The sequence below is a fragment of the Tauraco erythrolophus genome, chromosome 4 (assembly GCF_009769465.1).
Source record: "Tauraco erythrolophus isolate bTauEry1 chromosome 4, bTauEry1.pri, whole genome shotgun sequence".
Lineage (NCBI taxonomy): Eukaryota > Metazoa > Chordata > Aves > Musophagiformes > Musophagidae > Tauraco > Tauraco erythrolophus.
The window spans coordinates 66,702,493-66,727,467 of NC_141468.1; the positions used below are offsets into that span (position 1 = coordinate 66,702,493).

Genomic DNA, 24,975 nt, shown 5'->3' on the forward strand with positions numbered 1-24,975 from the left:
TAGCCCCGATGCTCAGGACTGTGTCTGCAACCTTTCGTCCAAGAAGGTGCTCACGCAGAGGCTGTGACGTGGTGGAAGATGCCATCCCTTCCCCTTCCAAGAGAGATGTCAAATACAGACAAGTATTAGGGAGGAAAACAATCTCCCATGGAAGCAATGAGGAAGGATGACCCCCTCTCCCAAGACGTGATGTGCACAGGATGCAACTGCAGTCGCTGTGGGTATCACTAACAGTTTGGTGAACACTGAAACTCATCAAACAAATTTCCAGTGGAGCTGGGTCTTGGTGCTGGCTGGTTTTTGAACCTGGTGACTAGTAATACGCTTGGAGTACAGACTCACCCTTTGTTTCATAGAGAGGTCACTCATTGGCGAGGACCCTTGACTGAAGGGCAGATCACTGGTATCTTAAGATGACACAAAAGCCAAGCAAAGCTTGGTCAAACACAACTCTGCTCTTGAATAAGAAAGGAGCTGCCACTGCAATGGATGGAGGCATTAATTGGGTGTCTTCCCTCTACCCAGCCCACTTTCACCAGGCTCGTAGCAACTCCTTCCCTCTGAGCCTGCCGCCTTTCCAGCAGATTTGGCTAAAACTGGCTGAGGAGCTGAGAAGGCACAAGGGGCTGGCTGGAGAACTGACAAAGTTGTGTCATATCAGCGCTCCCTCCTTAGGAAACCAAAACGAAAAGATAACAGCTGCCTTTTCAGAGGCCCAAGGGACCCGTTTTGATCTTGTACATCCCCTCTCCCTCTCCCCCACACACACTTACCTGCAGCCCCCCGCCTTACAAAGACCTTGCAAGTGTGGTTTAGCTCAAACGCTCTGGCTCAAAGGCACACACGTACCCACACACACATACCCATCACCCAGCGGGGACGGAGTGGCCGTGGTGGGAGGGAGGGAGTGCAAGGGAGGGGAATGGGGCCCACGCAAGCAGCCAGGTTTGCTCACAAGCGGGGAGGTGGGACATGGTAGGGGCGGGGGAAAAGGGCTGTGCCCTGGGGGTAGGACCCTGTGCTATAAAAATGACTTCGGCTGGATCCAGCAGCAGGGAAGAGTGGCAGCTTCCACCTCTGCTCCTGTCTCCAACAGCATTGTCTGGGCAGGAGGACCCCAAACGAAGCCAGGCGCTGAGGATGAAGGTCCAGGTGCTGACGGTTGCTGCACTCCTCCTGGTGCTCTCCTCAGCCCTGGCACCATCTGAGGCATTGGGGAGACAGGCCAGTGCCCCGGAGAGGTGGCCTGGAGCTGGAGGCCATGGAGGAAACCCTCGGCTGCCTGGAGATGGAGGGGACAACCTGCCTGGGCAGAGCTTGGAGGGGAGCCGTCCTCTGGCTGGCATGTGGGAGCTGGTGGGAGAGGCCCTCTCCGGCTCCAGGTTCCCCAGCAAGGCCATGTCCAAGCTCCTGCTGGGCAACAGTGAGCAGGACATCCCCAGCAAGCCCTGGAGGCCCTCACCGCAGTCCTCCCGCAGCAGGAGCCTGGGGCTGAGCCGTCACCTGAAGGGCTATGGGAAGTTCAACGGAGACACGGTAAGCACAACGTCCTCAGACAGTGAGGGTGAGGGTTTGCCGGGAGGGTTTGCCGGGGGACGGGAGTGAGGGGAGGCACCAGACCCCCACCGCTGACCGTGGGGTTGGGCAGCTCGGTGAGCCTCTTTGACTGACCTGTCTGTAGGGCATGGAAAGACCACACATAATGGTGTTACAAGTGCCTAACGAAGAGGACGGGGCCAAAGAAATGGGTTCTTGCCAGCTCCGTGGGTTCCCCCAGAGTGGACAGGATGTCACTGGTCCCTGGTGCTTGTTAGAACAGGGAGCCAGCAGCAGCCCTGGCAGGTCTGTGCAGCGCAGACACACCAAAACCAGGCAGGACAGCCCCAAAACGCACTGCCATGCTGCAATGCAGGGAAAGGAGAGCATCCTTCTGGCACAGCCCCGTGCCCTGAGCTCCCAGCAGTTTTACCACCCAAACGCTTGGCTACACAACATGCCAGGTAGCCAAGGCTGGGGGAGTTTCAGGAGAGCAGGACTGGAGTGGCATTATTAGGCAGAGGGCTGCTGCACCCACACTGTGACCCATGGGCTGCTACCGTCTGCCCTCATGGTGGTGGTATCTGCCTAAGCAGCTCAGTCAGCTCTCCGGCTTCAAAACCAGGTCCCCCGTGCACACCTGAGCCCCAGCACCCCCACACAGAGCCTCGGTGCCCAGCAGCTCCCAACGCACTATGGGGACATAAAAACCAGGCAGGACCGAGGAGCAGGTGCCGAGGGTGCCATGTCCCTGCAAACACTGGGTAGAAAAGCCACTTTTGGGCCATTCCTCATGAGCTGAGTGTGAAAGTGCCAGCCACAACATGGCCTCACAGCACTGTTCGGCTTGTGGTGCGGACAAGGGTGGTGGGCAGTGACAACCCCAAAACCCCATCTGGTACCTGGGGAGGCTTAGAGCAGAGCCGACAGCCGTGCATGCAGGCAGTGAGCAGGTCAGGAGGCAAGCACAGGTCTGGGTGTGTGTTCTAAATTGCCATGCCCAGGAGGGGGGCTGGGGGCACCTTCAGCAGCCCTTCAGCCATGGGTGCCAGCCACTTAACACGTTTTCTGCCAAAAGCCCCTGAAACTGCTTCCTCGGGCCCCGACTTCTCCATCTCCTTGCATGAAGCTGCTGCTCTATATCCTAGTGAGTGGCTTGTCCCACTACTGCTGGTTTTACTGCATTATTTTACCATTTTAAATGGAAACCAAACATCCAGCAGCAAACGCTCATCCCAGTATACCATATAATCTTCTGCAACGTGGCTTTGCCTTCTAATGAAAGCCTCTCCAGCCTGTCTGTCTGAGGGAGATGAAGAGGCTCTTTTGAGCTCATCTCAGCCCCAGGCACCGCACCGCTGTCACTTCCGAGCGTGCCGGAGCTGACAGCCCCTGGCAAGCGCAGTCCCGGGGCTGAGCGGTTCATGTCACCCCAAAATGACTGACTGACCAGCTGTGGGGCACGCACACCCCAAAAGGAAACCTCCTCGCTTTACAAGAGGCTGCTCTCAGGCAGCCCAAGCCTGCACAGAAAAGATCTCTCTGGGCCTGCGTGTGGCACAGGCACCTGGGGCCCGGGGTCTCCACAGCATGAGCACAGAGCGATGATATGGCTGTGACTGGGTGGGGGTCACGGGTCAAGGTTGGGCAAAACTGGACACCGGCACCATGGCCACCTCTCTCCTTCCGCCTGCAGCATTCCTGCCACAGCATCCAGTCCCGGCCCTGCCAGAAGCCCTCCGACTGTGGCGGCTGCCTGGGGCTCTACACCTGTAAGCTGCCCGCTGGCACCTGCGACCTGAAAGCCGTCTCCAGGCAGAGAGGTAAGCTGCCAGCCCGCCGGCTGTTGGCACCAGGGACCCCCACACGCAGCCACCCGTGAGCACAGCCCTTTGGCTATGCTGCTCCAAATCCAAATCAGACCTACTCTGTGCAGGGAAGGGTCTCGTCCCCTACACTTGGCTGCACAGGGCTCCCTGTCTGTCCTGCCAGCACTGGCCACTGTCAGCGATGAATGTAACGACTGTATGGTGAATGGGACATTCCCGTAAGTTTCTGTAAGGGCTGGGATTTGCCCAGCGCCCTGAGCCCTCACAGGATGCTGACAGCCTGTGCAGGGAAGCCAAGGAGGACAATGGGTCTCGCGCTTTAGCTGGTGGCTTGGGAGTCTGCAGGCACGGCTCCCCTGGGCATCACGGGCCCTGCAGAGCTGCTCATGTCAGCGTGCGTGAGTTGCTTAATTAACCAGGGACTGGCAGGGAGCAGAGATCGTGACGTTTAACCGCGCAGAGCGAATGTGCCGGTTCTCCAGCACCCCTCGGTAAATCCATACTGCCCTGGACTGGCCTCTTGCCTTGGCGAGTTTGTCTACACCCACATAGATATGTGGTCACAGAGGAGAAACTCATTCAAGGCTACTAAACACACAGACATCAGCTCTGGTGTGGGAAACTCTTGGTTGTGGGACATACGGTAGGCAAGTCTAATGTTCTGGGTGTATATAGTATATATAGTGTGTGTGTGTATGTTTATAGTATGTAGAGCATACCCAGTAGATGTGCTCTGTTCACCCAGTCTTCTCTGGGCATCTGCTGTTGGCAGCCTCCACAGGAGGGCACTCAGCACAGACAGTCTTACAGCTTTTCTTTGCAGGTGGCTTCCTCCAAAGCATCCCAAGCCCTGAGGGACGCAGGGTCCTGCTCAGCCCAGAGCAACACGGCTCAAGATAAAGCTGGAGAGGCTGTCCTGCAGCTGGAGACCAACGCTCTCTGCCCGAGTTTTATTTTAAATCCTTAATGACACAGCTGTACATGTTTCTTTCACTGCATTTCTCATGCTGCTGTTTTTTAACACCCCCCTGGATTTCGTACACTATGTAGGCTTGATTCCCGCTTTCCTGAGAGCTGCCAACAAAAGCACCAAGTGGCCACTGAGCCTCGTGCTGGCAGAGCCCACTTGGAGCCCCCAGATGAGACAAGCGGGGCTATTTCACAACCCATTTTGATTTGAGCAAGTAGAATGTTACAGTAAAAGCTACCAGTGCCTCAGCACACTCACACGCAAGTTCAAGCTGAGCTAAGGAGCCTGTCGGCACTGGGCATCCCAGGAAACCCGCCCAGCTCCTTACCATGGCTCCCGCTGAGGAAGGCGAAGTCCCACGCTGGTGAAAATGTCACTTCAGAAGGGGAACGCGGAGCCTCCAGGCTTGGTGGTGGGGGACCACGTAGGACAGCGGCTCCTGGAGGCCTGAGCTGAGCCACAGGATCAGCTTCATTGAGCACCCCACAGAGCCCTGCAGGCACCCTGGCCGCCTTCGCAAGTGTGGGTGCGTCCCAGCTTCACAAAACCCCATTTTGCTGCCATTAAAAACACCTTTTTAAAAGAGAACCGAAATAGTACCTGATTCACCTTGAACTCCACTGCAGTCTCCTTCGGCGGGCCACCACCGCCTCCTGCGACAGACTGGGCTTTAAGTAGCGCCAATTCTACTCAGCACACCCGAGGGGCAGCCCCCCCATGCCCTCCACCTGGCCACCCCTGTGGGAGCCTGACCCCCAGAGGGGAGATAAATGCTGCTGGCTCCTCTGTCCCCCTCTATTGCTGCTTCAGCTGTTCCCACATACGAGTCAGGGAGTGTGGAGATGCAGGTGCTGCCTTCTTGCCCCCTGCCCGCATGGCACTACTGCTGTCCTGCGTTTATGGTGCTCACCACAGAACCACAGAGGGGCTGAGGTGGGAAGGGACCTCTGGAGGTCATCTGGGCCACTCCCCTGCTCAAGCGGGGCCAGCCAGAGCCATCTGCCCAGCTCCTCTGGTCCCCAGATAGAGGGACACATCACAGACATAACGAGCTCCATTACACCGGGAGCCAGCGATGCACCGTCTCTCCAAGTACTCACCCTTCCACCTCTCCAGCCACCCAGCTGCCTGCTCCTGCCACCACCCATCACAACCCATTTCCTCTGTCCTTAAACATAGCAGAGGAAGAGGCTGCCATGGTAGGAAATTCTGGAAAGCCAGGCTTCAAAAGATTCACAGAGCAGCACTGGACCCACAGCTCCTCCTCTGCTACCAAGCGGAGGTGAGCTCCTCTGAACCCCACTGCTGGTCAACAAGGCCCTCTCACCTGGGAAATCCCACTGACCACAAGGGCACACAGACAACTTTCAAAACCTCTGGCAGCCCTCTGTAGCCCAGTGTAGCCCAGCATAGCATGGCTGCCCACAGCAGAGGTACCCGCACGCATTTCTCACCTTGCAACCCCCCTGAGAGCTGGGGAAGAGACTTCTCTGCAGGCTACAGCAGAGGTACTCACTGGCTTCCTCTCTGAAGAGCAGAGGAGACCCAAGGATGCTTCATTTGCTCCTGACTCTGCCCTCACAAGCAGTGCGAAAGAAACCACTTTTGCACCAGTTGGAGAGAGCCCTCACTCCCCCCCAACCTCCATGTGCCTCCCCTGTCACCACCCTCCCTTTCTTCCTCACCCAGACAGAGGTCAGTAGAAGGGGGGTAATGGTGGGTCCTTCCTCCTCCTCAACTAGGAGCTCAGAAGGCAGCAGCAGGCACACTCCCCTTGTATGCATTCCACTGTGCTCCCTGGGAGCAACACCCAAGATGGGAGAGGAGAGCCCGTCTGACCTTCGGCAAGTGGGTCTGCCAGGCGAGACCCTGCAGGTGAACTTCACTTCAGGCTCCCCCTGCGAACAGCCAGGCAAAGGAACGAGGCCACCTGGGCTGCGAGGCTCCCTGGGAAAGCCAAGGGCTTGGCCAAGTCAGGGCCTCGGCTGCTAAACGTCCTCTCCGGCTCACGCTTGGCACCAGGTGGGCCAGTGGGCAGACACAGCTCGTCCCCCTCCCAAAACACCAAGGGCCCACATGCCTTTTACACCACTCGCTTTTAATTACACTGCGTAAGGAAAGACCTCTCCTCCTGCCAGGACCTCCTGGCACAGCCACCCCCAGAGTGGGCTGGCCCATCAAGTCCTCAGTAGGTTTAGTGGTTCCCCCTCACGCTTCTCCCTTGCTTGGAAGCTCCTCCTGGTCAGTCCACATCATTCCTGCAGCCCTCAGCAGTCCTCGCTTTGCAGAGACCTATTTCCACACACGTCTGGTCCTCCCCTCCTCTGTGCCTGAGCTTTGCCTGCTCAGTCCCATGGGAGTCCCACTTCGGCCTCCTGCAGCACCAGGCAGAGAGAGGAGGCAGCAAGAGTCATCGGTTAATAATTGTTCTAGCCCCAATATAAATAGAAAAATATAACAAAACAAAGAATTGACTAGCTAAGAGATCCAGTCCGCTGGGATGCCTGCAACGTGCTAGTGCAGAGTTCAGAGAGCGCTTGGTCCAGTGCATGGTACTGTAGATATCCAGAAACCTGTCCCAGCAGCCCCGCAGCCACCAAATCTTCCTGTGGCACCACACATCTGTGCGAGCATGTCCCAGCCGTGGTCAGCTCACCCAAGGCTATTGGCTTCTGGGAGCAGGCTGAATGGGAACAGCTGATAACTGATTTATTGCTGTTAAATGGTAAAGCCATTCTCTTCTGTGGAACGAGGATGTGCTTTGCTCCTACTTTTTGTGGAGGAATTTCATTTTGCTACCTGAAGAGACAGAGAACGGAGAATGGACTTTCCACAGTGACAGGCAAAACAAGTATCGTTCCCCACCACCACCAGCTGAGTGAGTCTATGCAGAGAATTGCCCCTGCTGCCAGCCCTGGCTCCTTGTCCACAGCCACCCGCCCTGCAAAGCTCAAGTAGGTGCCTGCAGAGCAGGCCATGACTCTGCCCATCCCCTGGGTGCAGCACTGCAGACTGGGACACCGCAAACCCTCAGGCACACCTTCCAGAACCCATTTACCCAGTGGTCCTGGAAGGTGAACGTATTACTAAGCTCAGCCGGCCAGAGCGCATGTGGGTAAGAGGCAGGGCACACCAGCCCCACAGACACTGCAGCTCTTCAATGGCCAAGAAAAGACAAGAGGGCCAGGGATGCAATCCGAACAGATCAAACTCTCTTAGCCATGATGTCCAATGACTTATCAAGGACTTCTAACCTCAGTCTGATGCTCTCATCTAGCCCCACTTACAGTGGAAAATGGACTATCACAGGGCTGGAGCACCTCCCCTATGAAGACAGGCTGAGAGAGGTGGGGCTGTTCAGCCTGGGGAAGAGAGGGCTCCAGAGAGACCTTCTAGCAGCCTTCCAGTACCTAAAGGGAGTCTACAAGAAAGCCGGAGAGGGACTTTTTACAAGACTATATAGCGATAAGACAAGGGGCAATGGTTTTAAACTGAAAGAGGGTAGATTTAGATTAGATAAAAGGAAGAAATTCTTCACTGATGGTGCTAAAGAACAGGTTGCCCAGAGAAGTTGTGGATGCCCCATCCCTGGAAGTGTTCAAGGCCAGGCTGGATGAGGCTTTGAGCAACCTGATCTAGTGGAAGGTGTCCCTGCTTATGGCAGAGGGGCTGAAACTAGATGATGTTTAAGGTCCCTTCCAACCCAAAGCATGCCATGATTCTATGACACTCCTGGGCAATTCCCACCACTGATCCCTAAGGGCAAACCTTATGGTCATGGAGACTGTGTCACTCCCCCCATCACGAATTGCCTGCACCACCTCAACGTCACTGGTTGCGCCTCTGCCATGTTAGACCTGCCTGTCTCCTGGTTTCCCACCAGCCTCCAGACAAGTGGCAGACCAGAAGGCAGAGCCAACAGCGTTCCATAGCAGGGATATATGGCCAGGCACTGATCACTTGAGGCTCAGAGCACTGCTCTGCAGGAAGCCACATGCAGCCACCAGCAGAGTCCAGCCACCCTTCCGCAGCTTCTCTGCTGCCAAACCTGAAGGCAAGAAGAAGCCAAAGCCTCCTGAGAAGTCAAGGGTTTTGCTGGTTCCTTACCTAGGCCTTTCAGGAACCTATTGACTCCACTCTGCTCCCCACTGGGAAGTGTTTCCAGGTACTCCTGAGCCCGTACCTCAAACAGACCTGCAGAAAGAAAGAAGTTAACCACCTCTGTTTTGCTTCCCTACAAATAAAAGTAATAACACCCATCTGAAACTGTACTTACTGTCCCAGCTTACCAACAAACTATTGCACACGAGAGGGAACAACTCACAGCCCCTACTCCACCATCTGAGTCCAGATCTGGGACAGGAGCTTTGACTCCCCTCCTCCCTCCCCACTGCAAGGCTGATGGAGCTTTTGTGCCTCTCACAGGGAGACACAAAACCTTTGCTCATTCTGCTACGAACACGGCTAAGTCCAGAAAGTGAGATCATCTGGGGAATTGTCAGGTGGGATTTACCACGCTGCAAAACCTCTTTTACTCAGCCACCAATTCAAGCATCCACTGCTCGTTAATGCTTGGAAGCAAACTGCTAAGCCAGCACTGAGCAGAAGTGATGAGACACTCCAGCTGCCAGTAGAGCCCTTGGGGCTGGGGGATAACAGGAGTGAGACAGCAGAAGCAGCTCTGGGAAGGACATGAGCATCCGTATTTTCTACTAGTCAAAACAGCCATAACTAGTTCTTCCTCTAGCCATGGGAAGGGGACATGAGGGACTGCAAGAATAAATGTCATTCCAGCAGTGTACTGTGACAGTCCTGATGGGAATTCAGCATGGAACAAAGAGGCACACACATGGAGAATATTGATTATGTCCCTTACTGCCACAGTGAAGCATGTCTGTAACCTCAACCTCAATGAGAAACTACCAGATCACACACAAAAAGCCCCTGTTCTCCAGCACCTGGTTTGCATGCGCTGTGCAAACACTACGTCTCAACACTCCTATGAGGTGATGCACTCCTTTGGGAAGATAAGGAAACAGAGACAAAAAAATCCCCAAGTGACTTCTTGGAAGCCACACAGGGGTATCAGAACAAACCATCAGCCTGCACTAGTGCTTCCCTACCACCCTCCTCCCAGTGTCCCTGCACGGACACCGCAGCCTCCAGCCACGGTGCTGGGAATGGAGCTGGTGGCTGGGAGCAACAGCAGTTTCCATGACTGCAGAGCTCAGGCAGAGCCCCTCACCTCTGACCCCCTGCTTCCGCAGCTCCCGCTCCTGAATGAAGCCCCCGAACATCTGTGTCTCCATGAAGACCTCCAGGAAGCGTCGGAGGCTCTTGGAGGACACCGACTTGCGGAAAGCCTCGCGCTGCAGTGTCCGCTCCTCTCGCTCAGTGGGGGTCAGGAAGAGGGAGTAGTGGCCCACAATCTCCACAAAAAAACGGACAAAGGCCTCGGACACCACCTCGTTCAAAGGGCTGGTCTCTAAGGAGAAAAGAAAGAGGCAGCAGTGAGGACAATGCTGTAAGGATGTGCTAGGAAAAGCCATGGGCACAAACTGCCTAGCTTTTTCTTACATCTAGCCTGAGCAGAAAAAGCTGCTCAAGGGAGACAGCATCCTAGGGAAGTGCTTGCCGTGGAAGAGGACTGCACTGCTACTACTTTGAAAGCCAGCAAGCTTTGTCTCAGCTCCCCTGCAACCAGAAGGTTTTCACACTGCTCCCCAAAGAGCTGTCTCAGCCCAGTTGCCCGAGAGCCACACAGCCACTCCTGAGACTGCAGCTCTGCAGGTGGACTGTCCTGCGGAGGAACCTGCATCACTCACACAGTCAGCAGCAGCAAGAGGCCTGTGGAAGCCTCCTTGAAAGGAGTACAGGTGTTCCCTGGAGCCATAAGGGAAGGACAGACAGAGCTGGGAAGGAGTAAGTACTGTTTCTCTTCACACAAAGAGAATTGTCCCAGTGCAATGGCATATTTAATGAAGATTCAACCAAAATCCTGACCTACCCCCCATTTCTCTGGTGTTAAATTCAATACAAGCCTAGTTCTCCTCTAAGAAGCAACAAGAGAAAGTGGCAGGAAGAGACATGGTTTGAAGCTGAAAGGCATTGTGCCTTACCCTGCTTGCCATTGACAGGACCCTCCTCCTTGTCACTCGCCAGCTCGTTCCTCTGCTCCAAAATGTGCTCTAGGGCGGCCTGCAGCTTGCGGGGCAGGATGGAGTCCTCATCTTCCATCTGCAAAACAGAGCTACCTCCTCAGGGCTTGGGCTGGGACACGGGCAGCCCCTGCCCTTCTCCTCGCCAGCTCCTATCCCGTCCCCAGCACAGCAGAGGGAGCACTAAAAATGAACCATGAGGAGTGGAAGAGGGAATTCGTAATACACTTGGCACGTTCCCAGCACCTCCCAGTGCAGGACTATCAAGAAGCGCGAGAGGAAAGAGAAAGAGTGTCTTGTCCCAAATACTCTCCTATTCTGGAAGAATTTCAGGTGTCCGATCCGAGAGGCTACTGGGCAGTGCTCACCCGTGGCCCCACCGTCTGTCTGTGAGCACTCACACCACCACAACGAGGACGTATCTGAACAATGGTGGCATGCAGCCAGGTGAGCACCACCCTTTGCTCAGCTCTGCTCAGGCATCGATCGTGTTACAGAGGTGCAACGAGTTCCTGTAGACCGAGGAACTGCCAGTGACTGTGTGTGCGAGCTGCTACCAACCCTGGCTGAGACAGTGTGATTTAGCTTAAACCTCCAAAGAGCAGGGCAAGGTAAAGCATTTCTCTGCAGCTAAGGCAGCTGGCAAGCGAGAACTGCACCGAAGGAGTGGCCTGCATCCACACGCTGCTCCCCACAGCAGGAGGTGCACTGGTCCCGTCCCATCCTTCCCACGGGACCTGAGGCACAGCAGGGATCGATGCAGCCAGCACTGCTCAGCAATCAGCCAAAGAGCTCTGGGGCAAAACTAGCTTCCCAGGCCAGGCGTACGTTCCCTAATCTATCCTCTTCCCTTCGATACCCTGTTCTTTCTCTCCACAACAAAGGGAAGTAAATATCAGCAAGCAATCTCATCTGCAGAGCAACATACAGGCTCCCATGTACCGGCTTCCTACTTGTGACCCATCCAGTGCGAGGACTGGAGTGGGGAACCACAAGGTCCTCTGGTAGGAAAGATCTGAAGAAATCATCACTGTGTCCTTCACCACTCAGGGCCGAGTACGCGATAGGAGATGGACTGACAGACACAGGCTGGAAGAGCCCACACTGCTCCCCAGCAGACAGTGCTGAGCTGAGGCTTTCCAGCTCTGCCCTCAGTCTTACAGGATGCCACTTCAGGACCCACAGTGCTCAAGTGGCACCGTTTCCCCTCTTTAAAAAAAAAAAAAAGAGGGAGAATGCACAATGATTCGGTCCTCAACAGCTGTGGTTTGGGACTCTGATATTATGTATGTACACAGCAACCCCTACAACGCTGTCAACCACAAATCCTGCCGCATTTTGTGTGGGGAGTAAGTCAATGTTTGCGTGGGAGTCAGCAAACACAGATGGAGGTAAGGTGTGGTGGAAGAATGGGATAAAAGACAAAGGATACAAAATAGGTCTGCTCACCTGTCTCAGAAACCGGTTATTTACAAGGTCAACGACAAGGACCTAGGAAGGGAAGAGCAAGAATGAAAAGAAGTCATTACTTCTGTCATCAGAGTTTATCTTAATCTGTTAACTGCTTTGGAGGAAACACTTGGGCCCTGCCCCTGCTCCTCCTACCCACCATCGCAGCTGGAACAGGCACCCAAGCGTGAGTCAAGAGCGGAGCCCTTGTTGCGGCTTTCCAACGACATCGCCGCAAACCACAGAACAGCTTGGACAGCAGGAAGCTGTGCTCCAAGCCCAGCCCACTGCTCCTCACCACCACATCGGGGTGAGAGCTTCATCTTTGCTCCCTGTGTGCTGCATCGCTGTCCCCTGGGTGGGCAGGGAGGGAGATGCCTCCCCGACCACCTTCAGTCCTCCTGCATTCACCCTTGTGCACTATGAATCCAGTTCTTAATTATACTCCTTTCACTAGGCACCTGTGCTAATTAGAGGAGGTAGCTATCCTGACCAACTTGTAGCAATCATACTTCAAGCCTGGCAAACTTTGCGCTGAGCCTCTAGACAACACAGTGCAGAAGCCAAGAGAAACTTCAACAAAATCATCTCCGACCCGCAGCAGCCTCACGGTGGGAGATTCCAGCCCCTCGCCTTCCCAAGTGGCGGATAAGGTAGAGCACAGACCTCAGCCTCCCTGGGGAATGTCCGTCTCCTCCCTCACCCTGCGCTCGCAGGAGCCAGCAGACGAGAGCTCGGCACCTTCACGCCACCAGCTGCCAAGGCAGACTCTCAAGAGCAGCCCTTCTGGGACAGAAGGTAACTCAGTCCACTGGAACCAACCGAGAGCAAGACCGCGGTGCGGGCACACAGCTCACCTCCTCCACTGGCAGTTCCTTCAGGCGGGGCAGGGAGCTGGAGAGCAGGCCGATGAGGAAGGGGGTGGGCGAGCACACGATGTCGATCATAGAAGGCGGCAGCACAGGGATGTAGGTGTGCTGCCAGGTGAAGGGATACAGGAGGGCCACCGTGGCATGGCAACACTTGGAGAGAGTGCTGGAAGATGAAACACAACCAAGGGCGATGGCTGGTCAGTCAAGAGATAAGCGGTGCTTCCTAGAAATCAGGGCTCTTTCAATTGTTCCCTGATTGATCCTTGTGATTACTAGGGGCTTTCCCACATTTCTGACCCCGTTTTTCAGCTTCAGGAGGAATGAGTTAAAGTAGGAGCCCAAGTTATGAAAGATGGTCCTGGCCCATGCCCATGTGACAAGAGATAGATCCCACTGAATCCAGCATCTGCTCCCCCAGTGCCCTGATGGGAAATATCAGACAGACATAGGGTCTTCCATGCCACTGCCTTTCACTAGAGAAATGAATTTTTTCTCCCACAGCATGTCTCTGTGGTTGTTCCCACAGGGAAGCCACAGGTCTGAACGCACGTGGGCTATACTGTCCAGCACACACAGCATGCAGCTGTGGGGTGCAGAAGACGGCTCCACCACTACAGCAACGATCTGTTGGGCTGCACTGTGGCCCACTTACCTGCTGACCATACTCTTGGCCTTGTCAGCACAGCTGGACAGCCTGCTTGGACCACCCGGCAAAGTCTCAGGCACAAGCTGCAGCCACAAAGTTCCCAGGTGTTCCTGCAGGTCATTCCAGCCATGGCCCACCCCTGTCCCTTCGCTTGCTACCTGTGCAGCACTTATGCTTTGCTTTCGGGAATAATTGCATGCCAATGGCATGCTTTATATTGGTCCAAATCATACCGATAGCTCCTAGCAGCCATGCTGGAGCATGGGGGAAGGAGGAAGGCAGCGGCTGGAGGCCGAGGCTATCTGGGCACCCCACAGCCTGTGAAGCCTGCTGAGGCTACTCTGAACCATGGGAGAGTGGAATCCCTGGAGTGGAGCACACTGCCGGCTTCAGTGGGATGCTGCCCGTGGCTCAAAGGACCACAACCTTCCTTCTTCCCTCTTCAACTGACACTGGTGCCTCAGCTGTAAGCATCTTTGCTGACAACATCTAAGAGGGTCTGTCCAGAAACCCCACCAGCTCTCTGGCAGGAGGCAAGCAGGGTCTGTAGTCAGACTCTGCAGAGCTTGCCGCAAGGCATCAGTTACTCATCCGTTCTGGGTCTGGAAGCCTTCATATGCGTGAAGGGAGGGGGAAGGTTTGCCACTATAAACCCTGTATATAATGTCATTTTGGTTCACTAGCATCCAGGTCTTGAAAAGCTGGAGTTGGGGAGGGAGGCTGGTGCAGCCAGGAGGAGTCACGTCACCGAGGAAGGGCGTGCAGCTGGCTCCTGTTAAACTATGGGGGAATTTACACTCAGCAACTCCTGCTCCAGCTAAGTCTGATGGATTTGAATCCCTGTGCTGTAACACCAAGACACACGCTGAGCTGGACTACACCTTGCTGGCTTTCACCAGATAAGTTCAGTTTAGCAGAACACGATTGTTAGGACATCAGCGTGACCATATGAAGTAATCAGGCACTAAACATTGTTAAACACTATGCCGCTTTTTGGAGATAAGTAAATCCCAGGGGAGAGGCTGGAATCTGCTTAATATAAGAATTTTATCTAGGACTGCAACAGGTAGGGACTGGGTGGCTTGGGAGGGACGCTTGGGACGCGTGCGCTGAGAAAGCCTCTTCCCAAGAGGGGACAGTTTCCCCTCCCCGCACTCCCAGACACTAGTCTTTTCTTAAGGGGATACTCTATAAAAACAGAGGAGGACCTTTCAAAGGTTGTGTCACAGACCGGTAGCTTTAAGCCTTTAGATGGGAAAAAACTCTCAGTTCCATATCCTTGTTTAGGAAGGTCTTAAAGTATACCCCCTCCTTTCTCCATATTCATTCCTGCTGGCTACCCCTCTGTTGCTGTGCCTGTCCTCATCAGCAAGTCCGTGTCTTGCTGTGTCTACCACACATGCAAGGTAGATAATGGATCTGAGAGAAGCAAAATGCAAATAATGAGAAAACACTGAGCTAGTAACAGGAACATTTACCAAAAAATCCCAAAGAAACCACTACTCAGAAAAAATGTGGGAACAATATCAGAGTAGATTATTTCTCTTGTATCTTTCATATGAGCTAATCTTCAAAGGAACTGCAACAAAAGTGAATGTGCTGTCTTAGAAGTGCACTCCAAGTTAATGAGATCCTTTAAAAATGGTCTTCTTTGAGATGGTGTTACTTGTAGAGATATACGTTTCGGGCTCTGTTAGCAGATACAAAAGCAGGGGCTTCTCTTCCCCTCCATTACTGCAGAGCATATTTTCCACTCCTCAATTTCTGACCAATAATAGCCCTAGTAATAGCAACAACATAATCACGGTGAAAGCTGAAAGAACTCCTCCTTTCATCACTTGTGCGCAGCACTGTGGCATTGCTCTTAGACCACCACCACTACTGGACTTCCTCTTCTTTGCAGAGGTTGAAGGTGGAAGTGTTAGAAGTAAGTTTCACCTTTGTCACGAATCCTCGATCTTGAAGGCACGTCCAACTTTCCTGCCTACAGGTGGGAACTGCTGTTAATAGACAGCACTTGAAAACCGAGGGAAAGGATCTCTGTGACTCCACATAGCTTCACAGAGGAACACTGAGCAGCTGAAGTACATGGTTATTTACGGCATGGTGAGATATTACAGCATGCTGTCTCCTACTATATTTATAGTGGCTTGTTCTTCCCTCAAGCCTGCTCTCGAGTCCCAGGGAGTACACATGGTATGTGAGAGATTAAGTGGGAGGAAAGATGGCTGAGGTCCAGCCAGTGGAAGTCACAGACAGAGCTGTGTAAGTCTGAAATTGTATGCACCACGCAGTGGGAAGCGAAAAAGAAACCTTCCCCTTCCACCTTTCCATCTGTGAACGCCTCATTACCTCCAGGATAAATCCTAGTGATCTCTGCTCTGAAACATTTCTCACTGTGGAAGACATTTTCAGGGAACAATACTGATAGGGTTGAGGTCTGTGAGCCTCCTTTGAAGGCAGAGCAGTTCAGAGACGGGCACAGAGGAGGTAATGTTGAGGTGTCTCTTCTGCATGTGATTCAGTCAGACTTGCTCTGCAGATAGTCTCAGGGAGCTGCAGCTTGCCAGGAGCCCAGCAGAACCTCGGTCCTTTGGAATGACTCAAGCCTAAGCTCCCTCCTTCTCTTGCATACGGCACTGCAACAAGCACGAAGGGACTGTTGATTCACACCACGGCTACTGAGCCTTGCAAAAGAATCCAATATGAAAAATTCCTTTTATGCTACCTGTGTGACCGTGTGCTCTTCAGCCAGCAGTGATGGGGGAAGCTGCCCAAACTACACCACAGTCATCACACAGCAGGTACCCCTCTGTGTAGAAGGTGAATATGGCCACTGAAGTTCTGGTCACTGCTCAAGCTGGATGCCTCGTTCTGTGAGATGTGCATGTCCCTTAACACAACCTGAACAGTTTAATGCACTTGCAAAGCACTATTTATTTCAGTGTCCATCAGCATTTCCAGGCCTCTTATGCCAAGCAGACAGCCAATGACTTTGGGTAGCTACAGCCAATGTACCTACTGAAATCCTGATATCCCAGGATGTATGCGCCATAGCCACAATGACAATTGCTGCCATCGGAGTAATACTGATCCATGGCCAATACAGAACTTGCACACAACAGCTGCAACTACATAAAAACTCTTCTTCCTTTCCTAGCAAAACTTGCTCCAAGACTAGCTTGACTTGCTCTAGAAAGACACCCTGACAACTTGCAACAGCTTCTAAGGAAGGAGACTGGCTGTTCAGATTGGTTGCTTTCCTCCCAAACTTCAGACTAATTACAGAGTTTCCAGCTTTCCACTCCAAAGGCAAGCACCTACGCTAAAAAGCCCCCCAGGCTGAATCCCTCTTTGGGTTTAGGATACTCCATGATTTCCGAAAAACACTATTGAATCAATCAGACTTTTGGAGTTTAATACCAGGAAGTCCTTTGCTGCCTGCACGAACTAAACTGCTAAAAATATGCTGGCATTTGGCAATTTAACATGGTTTTGATTTTTTTGTTGTTGTTTTTTTTTTTTCTTTTCTTTTTGATAAGCTCTGCTACAGTAGGATTCATTTTACAAACACCTTTGGATTTCTGACACTGTGTCACATCTGGATTTACTTATGATGGATCACAGATCTGGTTTACAACATTTAACAGGCACAGGAGCTTCTTCCAAGCTTTGCCCCGTGACTTCACGCAGCTTTGCTGCAAATCCTGCCAGGACAACGCCAGGTTCCACCAGCTGTGGGGACTGTCACTGCCTCCCACCGACGTGGCAGGTTAGTGCAGGTGCAGAAGCAAGCGTTAAGATGCTCTGAAGAAACAAGGCTATTATCTGACATCCAAACTTCATCCTTGGGTTTCTTCTTCTCCCTAACCACAATACAAAAAGGAGAAATCTGGGAGGCTGGGATTCACAGTCCCAGATCAGACTGGTTTTGTAGCACATGGAAAAGGCTTCTTTTGATGATTAATTACCTTTTACTGGGGATGACCACATTTCAAGTGTGTACTCTAATTCCTTCAGATCTGCCTTTGATAACAATGACCACTTTGTGTTGTTGACACAGCTGTGGTTTCTGGCAGCGACAGAGGCAATTGCTTGAGCTGGTCAGATCCACAACAGGCTTTTGAGGAGATGTGGAAAAAGGGTGCCTTGACTTTAAGCCCGTGTAAGTTTTTCTGATTTAAAAAGCCCTTTGAATCTAATGCATCTGCCCCTCAGGCCAGTATAAACTTCCCAGCTCTAGGTATCTTGTGAAATCAGGCCACTTTTATTTGGAAGATGACTTCTAAAAGGTTGGTCTGCAGTGCCTCGAGCTGTGTGCCAAGCCACACCACTTGGAAACAAAAGCAGCTCTCATGTTGCAGTGCCTAACCGGTGCCATGGCCTGCACTGCCCCAGGACCAAAGTTTACAGTGCAGGAGCAAACAAAAGCTAGGGAAGACTACATAGATCAACATAGTTTTAACAAAGCCATTTTCCTGGGTTGTGAGGCAATGTATGCTCCAGTTTCCATAGAGATAGAGAGGGGAAAAAAAACCACCACCCAAAAACTAATAAACCAAATTCTTTCCTTTTCCGCTGCCAAGCTTTGGATTGACAGGTCTTTAAAAAACACTCAATGTTCATTCTAAAGATGGAAAAGACAAAGTATTTCACTTGCTGTACACTTGTTAGATGCATTTTTTGGCTCAGCTTGAAAACATTTCACAGTTCACACAGTATGTGGCAAGAGACATTTCAGCTTTCTTTTCCCACAGACTGATTTTATAGCAATTAAAAGACGTAAATAAATTGCACACATCATTTTCTCTGTCACTCACATCCAGACACACCTTTACACATACGTACAGACAGCGATTAATAGTGCCCACATGAAGAACTGCAAAGATGAATGATTAATGTAATTTACTATGCATCTTTCACTATGTCACCTGCACTCTCCCCATTAATCCATCTCAGCTGGACTTTTTCTAGCATTCCTAACCCCTGAGCAGTTTCCAACAGCTGCTTTTATCGTTTTTTTCCTCTTCTCTTAAGCTATTGCCAAAAAGTGTTTCTTTTCTTTCCTCTGAAATTGGCATTTTCACCCCTGAAGTAAATACTACTTAATATTCATTGAGTTGAACGTGTTCCTGTCCCAGGAAAAGTATTGCTTGGACAGAAGATCCTGTATCTACAACACCATCAGGTTTCAAAACATGGAATTTCCACCAACAAGTAGAAGAGACCGTTGACCTTAAGAAAGGCTCACCAATCCAGCGCACTCGGTTCAGTGGACTGGATTAAAATATTATAGTTTGCTTAATTTTGAGAGGTTTTTTCTTTGCTTTCTGTTTTTCAAGCCTTTGCAGTCCTTCGGGGTCATTTTCAAGTTTTTTCTCCACAAAAATGAGCCAGAGAAACTTCATATTTTGTTACAGGAAAAGAAAAAGACTCTCCTAAAATTGCTCAAAGCAAGGTCTTCTCAAAAACATCAAATAGTAAAAGTCCTGTAGAGAGCTGGCAAATCTATGGTAAATATTCAAATCTGAGCCCTGTGGCCTCATAGACCCTGGATCTTTAAAACATGATAATTATTTTCTTTACACTGAAAAAAGCTGTTTATGGTATATTTAGAAATTCTAGAAACTATGATTCTATAGCTCTGTCCCATTCTCTTTTTCAGACCTGGGCAACTGGACTCATTCCTGAGGACCCGGGATATACTGACAAAAGATACAGGTGGAAAAAAAAACCACCAAAACCCATCAGAGTGTTTTGAATTAGGAATATTCTGTAACAGACACCATGCTCAGAATACATGGTAGTGTGCTGTCATATAAAGATGTGATAGGAAAAGATCTGGTAAAGGTTCATTCTAAAGTGATGCCTTGAAAAAAAAAAAGTTCCCTACCGTTTACTCTTACCACCCAGCCCTCACATAGAGATTAGAATATCATCTGTGTCCTTACCAGATTTTCTCAGAATGTAAAATTTGTCCCACAGAGGAGGAGAAAACCCTTTGAAAACAAAGCCTGTCATCATAAACTATCACGTAAATCATATACGCTATGTAGAAATACAGCATTTGGATGAATTTGCTCATTTTCAATGCAAGTCTGAATGCTCTGCATGAAATGTGTGGCTTAAGTATCCAGACTACTAAATATCTACGTATATAATGTATCAGTGATTATAGAGAGGCCAATCTTCCCCTCTCTGACCCAAGGCAGCTGCCAAAAACCGCAAGCAGCCAGTGCTGTCTGGATGCTACAGCTTCCCTCTCTCCAGCCCTCTTATTCCTGTGATGAGACTGACTGAGCTCTGCCGGCAAACAGCCCCGGATCCCTGCAGGAGGAATTTTTCCCTTCACTTTCCTGTAGAAGGGGCCTCCCCACTCTTTGCCCCAGCGCTCAGTCCCAGAGCTGCAGCCTGATGGCTGGAAGTCGTGAAAACAGACAGCTTAGGGGCACTGTACACTCCTGAAACCTGAGCGTGCTCCTAAGTGTCATTACTCATCCAGGCAGCTTTTCTTTCCCCAGCCTTGGCGAACTCCCCTCCCTGAATCCTCAAGTGCTTCAAGGGCTGGAGAGCTGCCAGCCACCAGCTGCACAAGATCTTAAAGAAACCTGGGCCCATTTTCATAAATTAGGAGAGCAAACGAACAAAAAACTTTTTTTTTTTAAAAAAATGGCAAATTGAGCAAATTCAAATTCCTCTGTTTCATGCCCCCTCACTGCATCCTTTAATTTCACACCCCACAAGAAAAGTCTTTAGGAATCAATATTAAAAACACAAGCTGAAGATTTAAGATGATTTTGTGCCATCAGGGAACAATCCAGAAGGGATGGTGATCTCTGGCCGAGGCTTGATCCCTGGAAACTCCAGCACAGCTCAGTGGGGAACACCGCAGTATCACAGAGCAAAAGGAGGGGATTTGCTTCCCTAGCAATGGGGATCTGCTCTGAAACCATTTGGAGGAAAGGGAATTTGGTTCTCCTTGGAGATGAGAAGCAGCACACTTTTTGCAAGCTGCAAAGCAAAATTACGATGCACGGCCTGAGTTCCTTACTCCTGAGCAGTACAGCCCTACTCACATCAGATATTAAGTTGGAGGAGAGCAGAGAAGAAAAAAGAACAAAGCAGAGAAATCAGTCACTGCAATCTTCCCAGCCTCCCTTCCTTGGCAGCATTTTGTTTAAGGAAATGCAAAAGGGTACCTGAGCTTGTCTGCAATAAAGATCACCCTCCTTTCCAGAAGCAGGGAGGCAAAGACTCTGCTCAGGTGCCGCACACTGAGGGATGTGAACAAGGACTCGAAATCAACATGCTCAAGCCTGGAGTCAAGAGGCCGCCGCAGCTCTATGACCTGTTGGGGAGAAAAAGACCACAGGTCAGCTCTTGCTGTCCACCCATACTGGGGCAAGCAAGGACCCAACAGGTATTTTCACAGCTAACGAGCCTTACTGACTGTGCTGGCCAACACCGCACAGTGTTAAGCCCTCAAACGCAGTCTTTCCAAAGACCTCCTACAAATCCTTCTTCCAGAAGAAGATGATCCAGAGTTCACTCCAACGGGCACAGCATGAGACCAACCACAAGTTCTCCCCATTGAACTGAGGACAGGGAACTTCATAAGGAGAAAAACTAGTTTGTGTCCAGCTAGGAGTGGTTTCCAGCCTTTCTGGCATTCAAGCAGCAGAATGGCACGGAGCCTTTCATATGTGCACTCTTATTTTTACAGTTAGGATTTATTTTTTTTACCGCAAGAATCTGGATGCCTAACCTATTGACTATAATTTTTTTTATATTAGTTACAGAACAGAGCAGCCTGTGGGCATCTTCGTTTGTTCATATCTACTTAAATAATTTCTGTCACAGCACCTTAGCACCTCATGCTCCTTATCTTAGATGGAAACTTATCTAAATTGTTCTTGAAAGCTTCCAACATCAGATAGTTCATAAATCCCACAAGAAAATTACTCTAGTTCTCAACTACCCTGACCAACACCAAGCATGCAGCTGAAACATCTCAGTGGCAAATTACTTCAGCTACTTCTTGTCTTACTTTCAGTATACACTCAGACCAATTGGTCACTTTCCTCTCCGTAAGAAATTTCTGATATATTGGAAGGCTATTGTCACGTGTCCTCCTTTGTCCTTTGTCTTCTATATTAAGCAAACAATTTTCTCAAGCTTTGCCTGTATTTTCTAAACCACTTAATAAGTGGAACTACTCTTCTGGGGCTTTCTCCTAGTGTTTGCGTTTTTTTGAAAATGATACTCTAAATACTTACCAATGCTGGAAAGTAGCAAAATTTGGTTTTATTTCTTACTCTTCCCTTCACTTTCTTTCACAATGCAAGAGTTTGTCTAAATAATACCAGACTGTTACTGCTGCTCACTTTATGGCCCACTATACCATCAGATCGATCCTCTTCTGAAGTACTGTTGCTCCCTCAGTTACTTCCATGTTGTATTAGACCACTTGTTTCTTCTTCCCAGCATTTTGCTCTTGTCCATATTGAATTCTGGACTAAACCTTCAATTTAGCAAGGTCATTTTGAATTTTAACCACTTATTCACCAAAGTGCCTGCAAATCATTCCAGTGCTGTCACTTACCCGTTGTGTAAATGTGAGGTTTACGCCACCAATCAGATAATTAATGAATGTTAAAGATCCTGAAAACAAAACAGCCAAAACATTCTCAAAGCCTGATAGCACACCACTGGGACTCTACTCCTCGAGTGCACGTTTTTAACCAGCTATGCATGTGCTCTGCAGTAATTTCATTTAATTTGGACTGCTTTCAGTTTGGTTGAGGGGAATGTCATCATGTAGTGCTATGCTGAAAGCCCTCAGACACAACCTCTGTCAACTCGCTCACTTTCCTCTCTCTCACGTTCAAGGCATACCGTGCCCAACAAGACTATGTTCAATTTGGCTCCTTCCACCCTCCCACAGTCCTTCAATGCTGCCCCCAAAAGCTCTGCACTCTTAAAACCCTCCCACTGTCCTCACACCACACTGAACAAGATGCAACATGTATCTTCACCTCCATGCTATGAAAATGCCATTCTGAAAGGCTACAGAGTTTTCCTTGTGTGGTTTCAGGTATTTTTTTACCTGTGCCCTGTCCCAGTGGAATAGTGGTTCTACATTAAGGATGCTGGAGCACACGCTATGAATCCTGTCTTGAGGACATTAAGTGCGGGGGAACTCCAGCAGATCCAAGGTCACGTGCTGGGCAGCATGAGACTTGCCAGTCTGTGACACTTGGCCTCAAGGTCAATGCCCTGTTTCATTTTGCCATACTAGCATGGCTGTGTCCTTACATTCATTTTTACCATATGATTTCCCTTTTGATTCTGAAGTCCCTGAAGTCTCCGTGCCATCCCCTCCAGTCCCCTAGTTTACTCCCTAGCTTCCCCAACACAGTTGCCTGACAATCTGTCCTTGACGATCCCCAGTGCTACGTCAGAGTCCCAACTTGCAGTTGCCACTCTGGCACCACTTTCTGGCCTAAGTCTCCCTCCCTCAAGGATGGTGTCTTTACCTCCGTTCCTGAGCCCGGTAAGAAGTTCTTGACTGTAATCGTCCGTCCCAAAGCTGGGAAAGGTGCCTCCATGACACTCCTCATGAGAGGCTGCACCAAAGCTGGGGAAATGCCTCGCCTCTTCTCAACCTCATCCAAGATCTGAAATAAAAGCATGAAGACACAAAAACATGTAAATCAGGAAGAGAGAGGTTAAACTGGGAATAAAGTGCAGCAGCATCTACACTCTCTTCTCAATTCGGTATCGACATGGGGCCTAGAACGCTAAGAAAAGGTGCAACTGAAGACCCTTTATTTCCTTCAGCAAGAGAAACTCAGCTCCAGTGAGGTCAATGGAAAGCTTACAGTTTGCAAACTCCCCACCACCCTCAGAGTCAGGACTCCACTTTTTAATCTCTCAGTGCTTGTGTTCTGGTAGTTCTGCTGAAGGAACAAGGCAATAGCTGACAATCTAGCTTTCCTTTTAACTGTGTTTTTGGTAGGTTCTGGAATTAGCATGTAGTTGCCTTGTCAAAACCATTTCAGGCTCTTTCTTCAGTCATCAGCTTCCCTGATCCCCATTCTTCTGGTGTTGACTTTGCTTTGAGGTCCCTCTTGGTCTACAGCACAAATTCCCTCTCTCTCCCTCCTCACCTTAGAGAAGAGATTGAAGCATCCAAGGCGACTCACAATGCAGTAAACTTCTGGGAGACGCTTCCCTTTCCCACTGGGCTTTCAAGACAAACGCAAAAACACACACAAAAAACACCAAAAAATGTCAGTTATAACTACTATAGAGATAGAGTGACTGGACCAGTCTCTTAGTTCTGCAGCTCGCTGGCTGGCTCAGAAACCAGCAGCCATTTGACAGCACACTGCTGATGACAATACCTTAAGTCTGGCTCAAGCCTTGGTACGCTAGAAACAGTGGGGAGAAACGGGCACATCCACAGTATGATTCCAATCTTCCTAAGTCCAATGACTAAGGCAGGGCACACTGCTCTACAGAGACAACTCTGAGCCTACAGAACCAGCACAGGTTTAGTAGCTATCTAAACCTAAGGGAGACAAACCCTATCTTCAGCTTAGTGGTCAAACAACAGTCCATGGTCATAATGTTAAGTACTGGTGTAAGGAAAAGGTAAAAGAGCTATGCCTGGAATGGAGGATGGTACTCAGAGAGGGACTTTAGCACTGAGCAGCGCAGAAGAGAGCAAAGCTGCTCTGCTGCTGCTCGCTCTTTCCACACTGAAAGAGAAGAGCAGCAGCTTTCCACTTTCCAGAACGGGTGCCAGTAACACCAACTCCACAGAAGGCTGCATCTCTAGGAAAAGAAAAAAACCAGGGATAATTACCAGCAGCCTCCTACAGTATCCAAATCGCCTGCTTCCATCTTCCCCCGTTAGGACAAATGAGAATGTCTCACTGCAGAAAGAGAAACCAGAATGGCAAGATACCCATCACTCACATTAAAAGTCTCTGACATATAATCCCAATAAACTCACAATCTTTTTGCATTTCCAACACACCACTCTCAGGGCTCTGCTCACTTTTCTACCATAACAGCTCTCATATTTAATTAGATTGGTATATAAATCTGTTTCTCATGAATCAGGATATGAAGTGGAGGACTTACCTGGCAAACTGATGAATGGGGGCCCAGTCCTTTGCATCAGGGAAGCAAAACTGGGGAATAGCTTTCAACTGATCTTCTGCCTCGCGCATGAATTTGAACGAGCGCTCGAGCTAGCAGAGCAGAGAGAAGGAATGTTTCCAATTAGTCATGTGGGGATGGAATGACTTCAAATATTTTTCCTGTGACAAATGAAGAGGTGATGACAGAGGCTAAGCTTCTGCCTGGAAGATATTAAAATTTCTGTGATTCTGGCTCACCTAATCTTTAGGTATCTTAAAGTAACTCAGTGCCCCCAATTCCACCAAGCCCTTCATCTGCAGCACCTGCCCCTGTTATATCGCGCCTCCAATCTGGGACACATCTT

At 50.4% G+C, this 24,975-nt stretch overlaps 1 protein-coding gene across 2 annotated transcripts in view; it reads right to left on the bottom strand.

Moving 5' to 3' along the window:
• Nucleotides 1-6,414: 6,414 nt before the first annotated feature.
• The window catches only part of DENND2A (DENN domain containing 2A), a 36,269-nt gene continuing 17,708 nt past the window's right edge, over nucleotides 6,415-24,975 (bottom strand). For both annotated transcript variants that reach the window (XM_009980716.2, XM_086611185.1), the window contains exons 9-19: nucleotides 24,612-24,721; nucleotides 24,331-24,400; nucleotides 23,630-23,707; nucleotides 22,997-23,137; nucleotides 20,660-20,808; nucleotides 12,800-12,977; nucleotides 11,943-11,984; nucleotides 10,455-10,572; nucleotides 9,581-9,820; nucleotides 8,443-8,529; nucleotides 6,415-7,134 (exon numbers count right to left, since the gene is read on the bottom strand). In XM_009980716.2, the coding sequence (XP_009979018.2) occupies nucleotides 7,103-7,134; nucleotides 8,443-8,529; nucleotides 9,581-9,820; nucleotides 10,455-10,572; nucleotides 11,943-11,984; nucleotides 12,800-12,977; nucleotides 20,660-20,808; nucleotides 22,997-23,137; nucleotides 23,630-23,707; nucleotides 24,331-24,400; nucleotides 24,612-24,721 (1,245 nt within the window). In that variant the 3' untranslated portion in view covers nucleotides 6,415-7,102. The remainder of the gene's footprint in view (nucleotides 7,135-8,442; nucleotides 8,530-9,580; nucleotides 9,821-10,454; nucleotides 10,573-11,942; nucleotides 11,985-12,799; nucleotides 12,978-20,659; nucleotides 20,809-22,996; nucleotides 23,138-23,629; nucleotides 23,708-24,330; nucleotides 24,401-24,611; nucleotides 24,722-24,975) is intronic.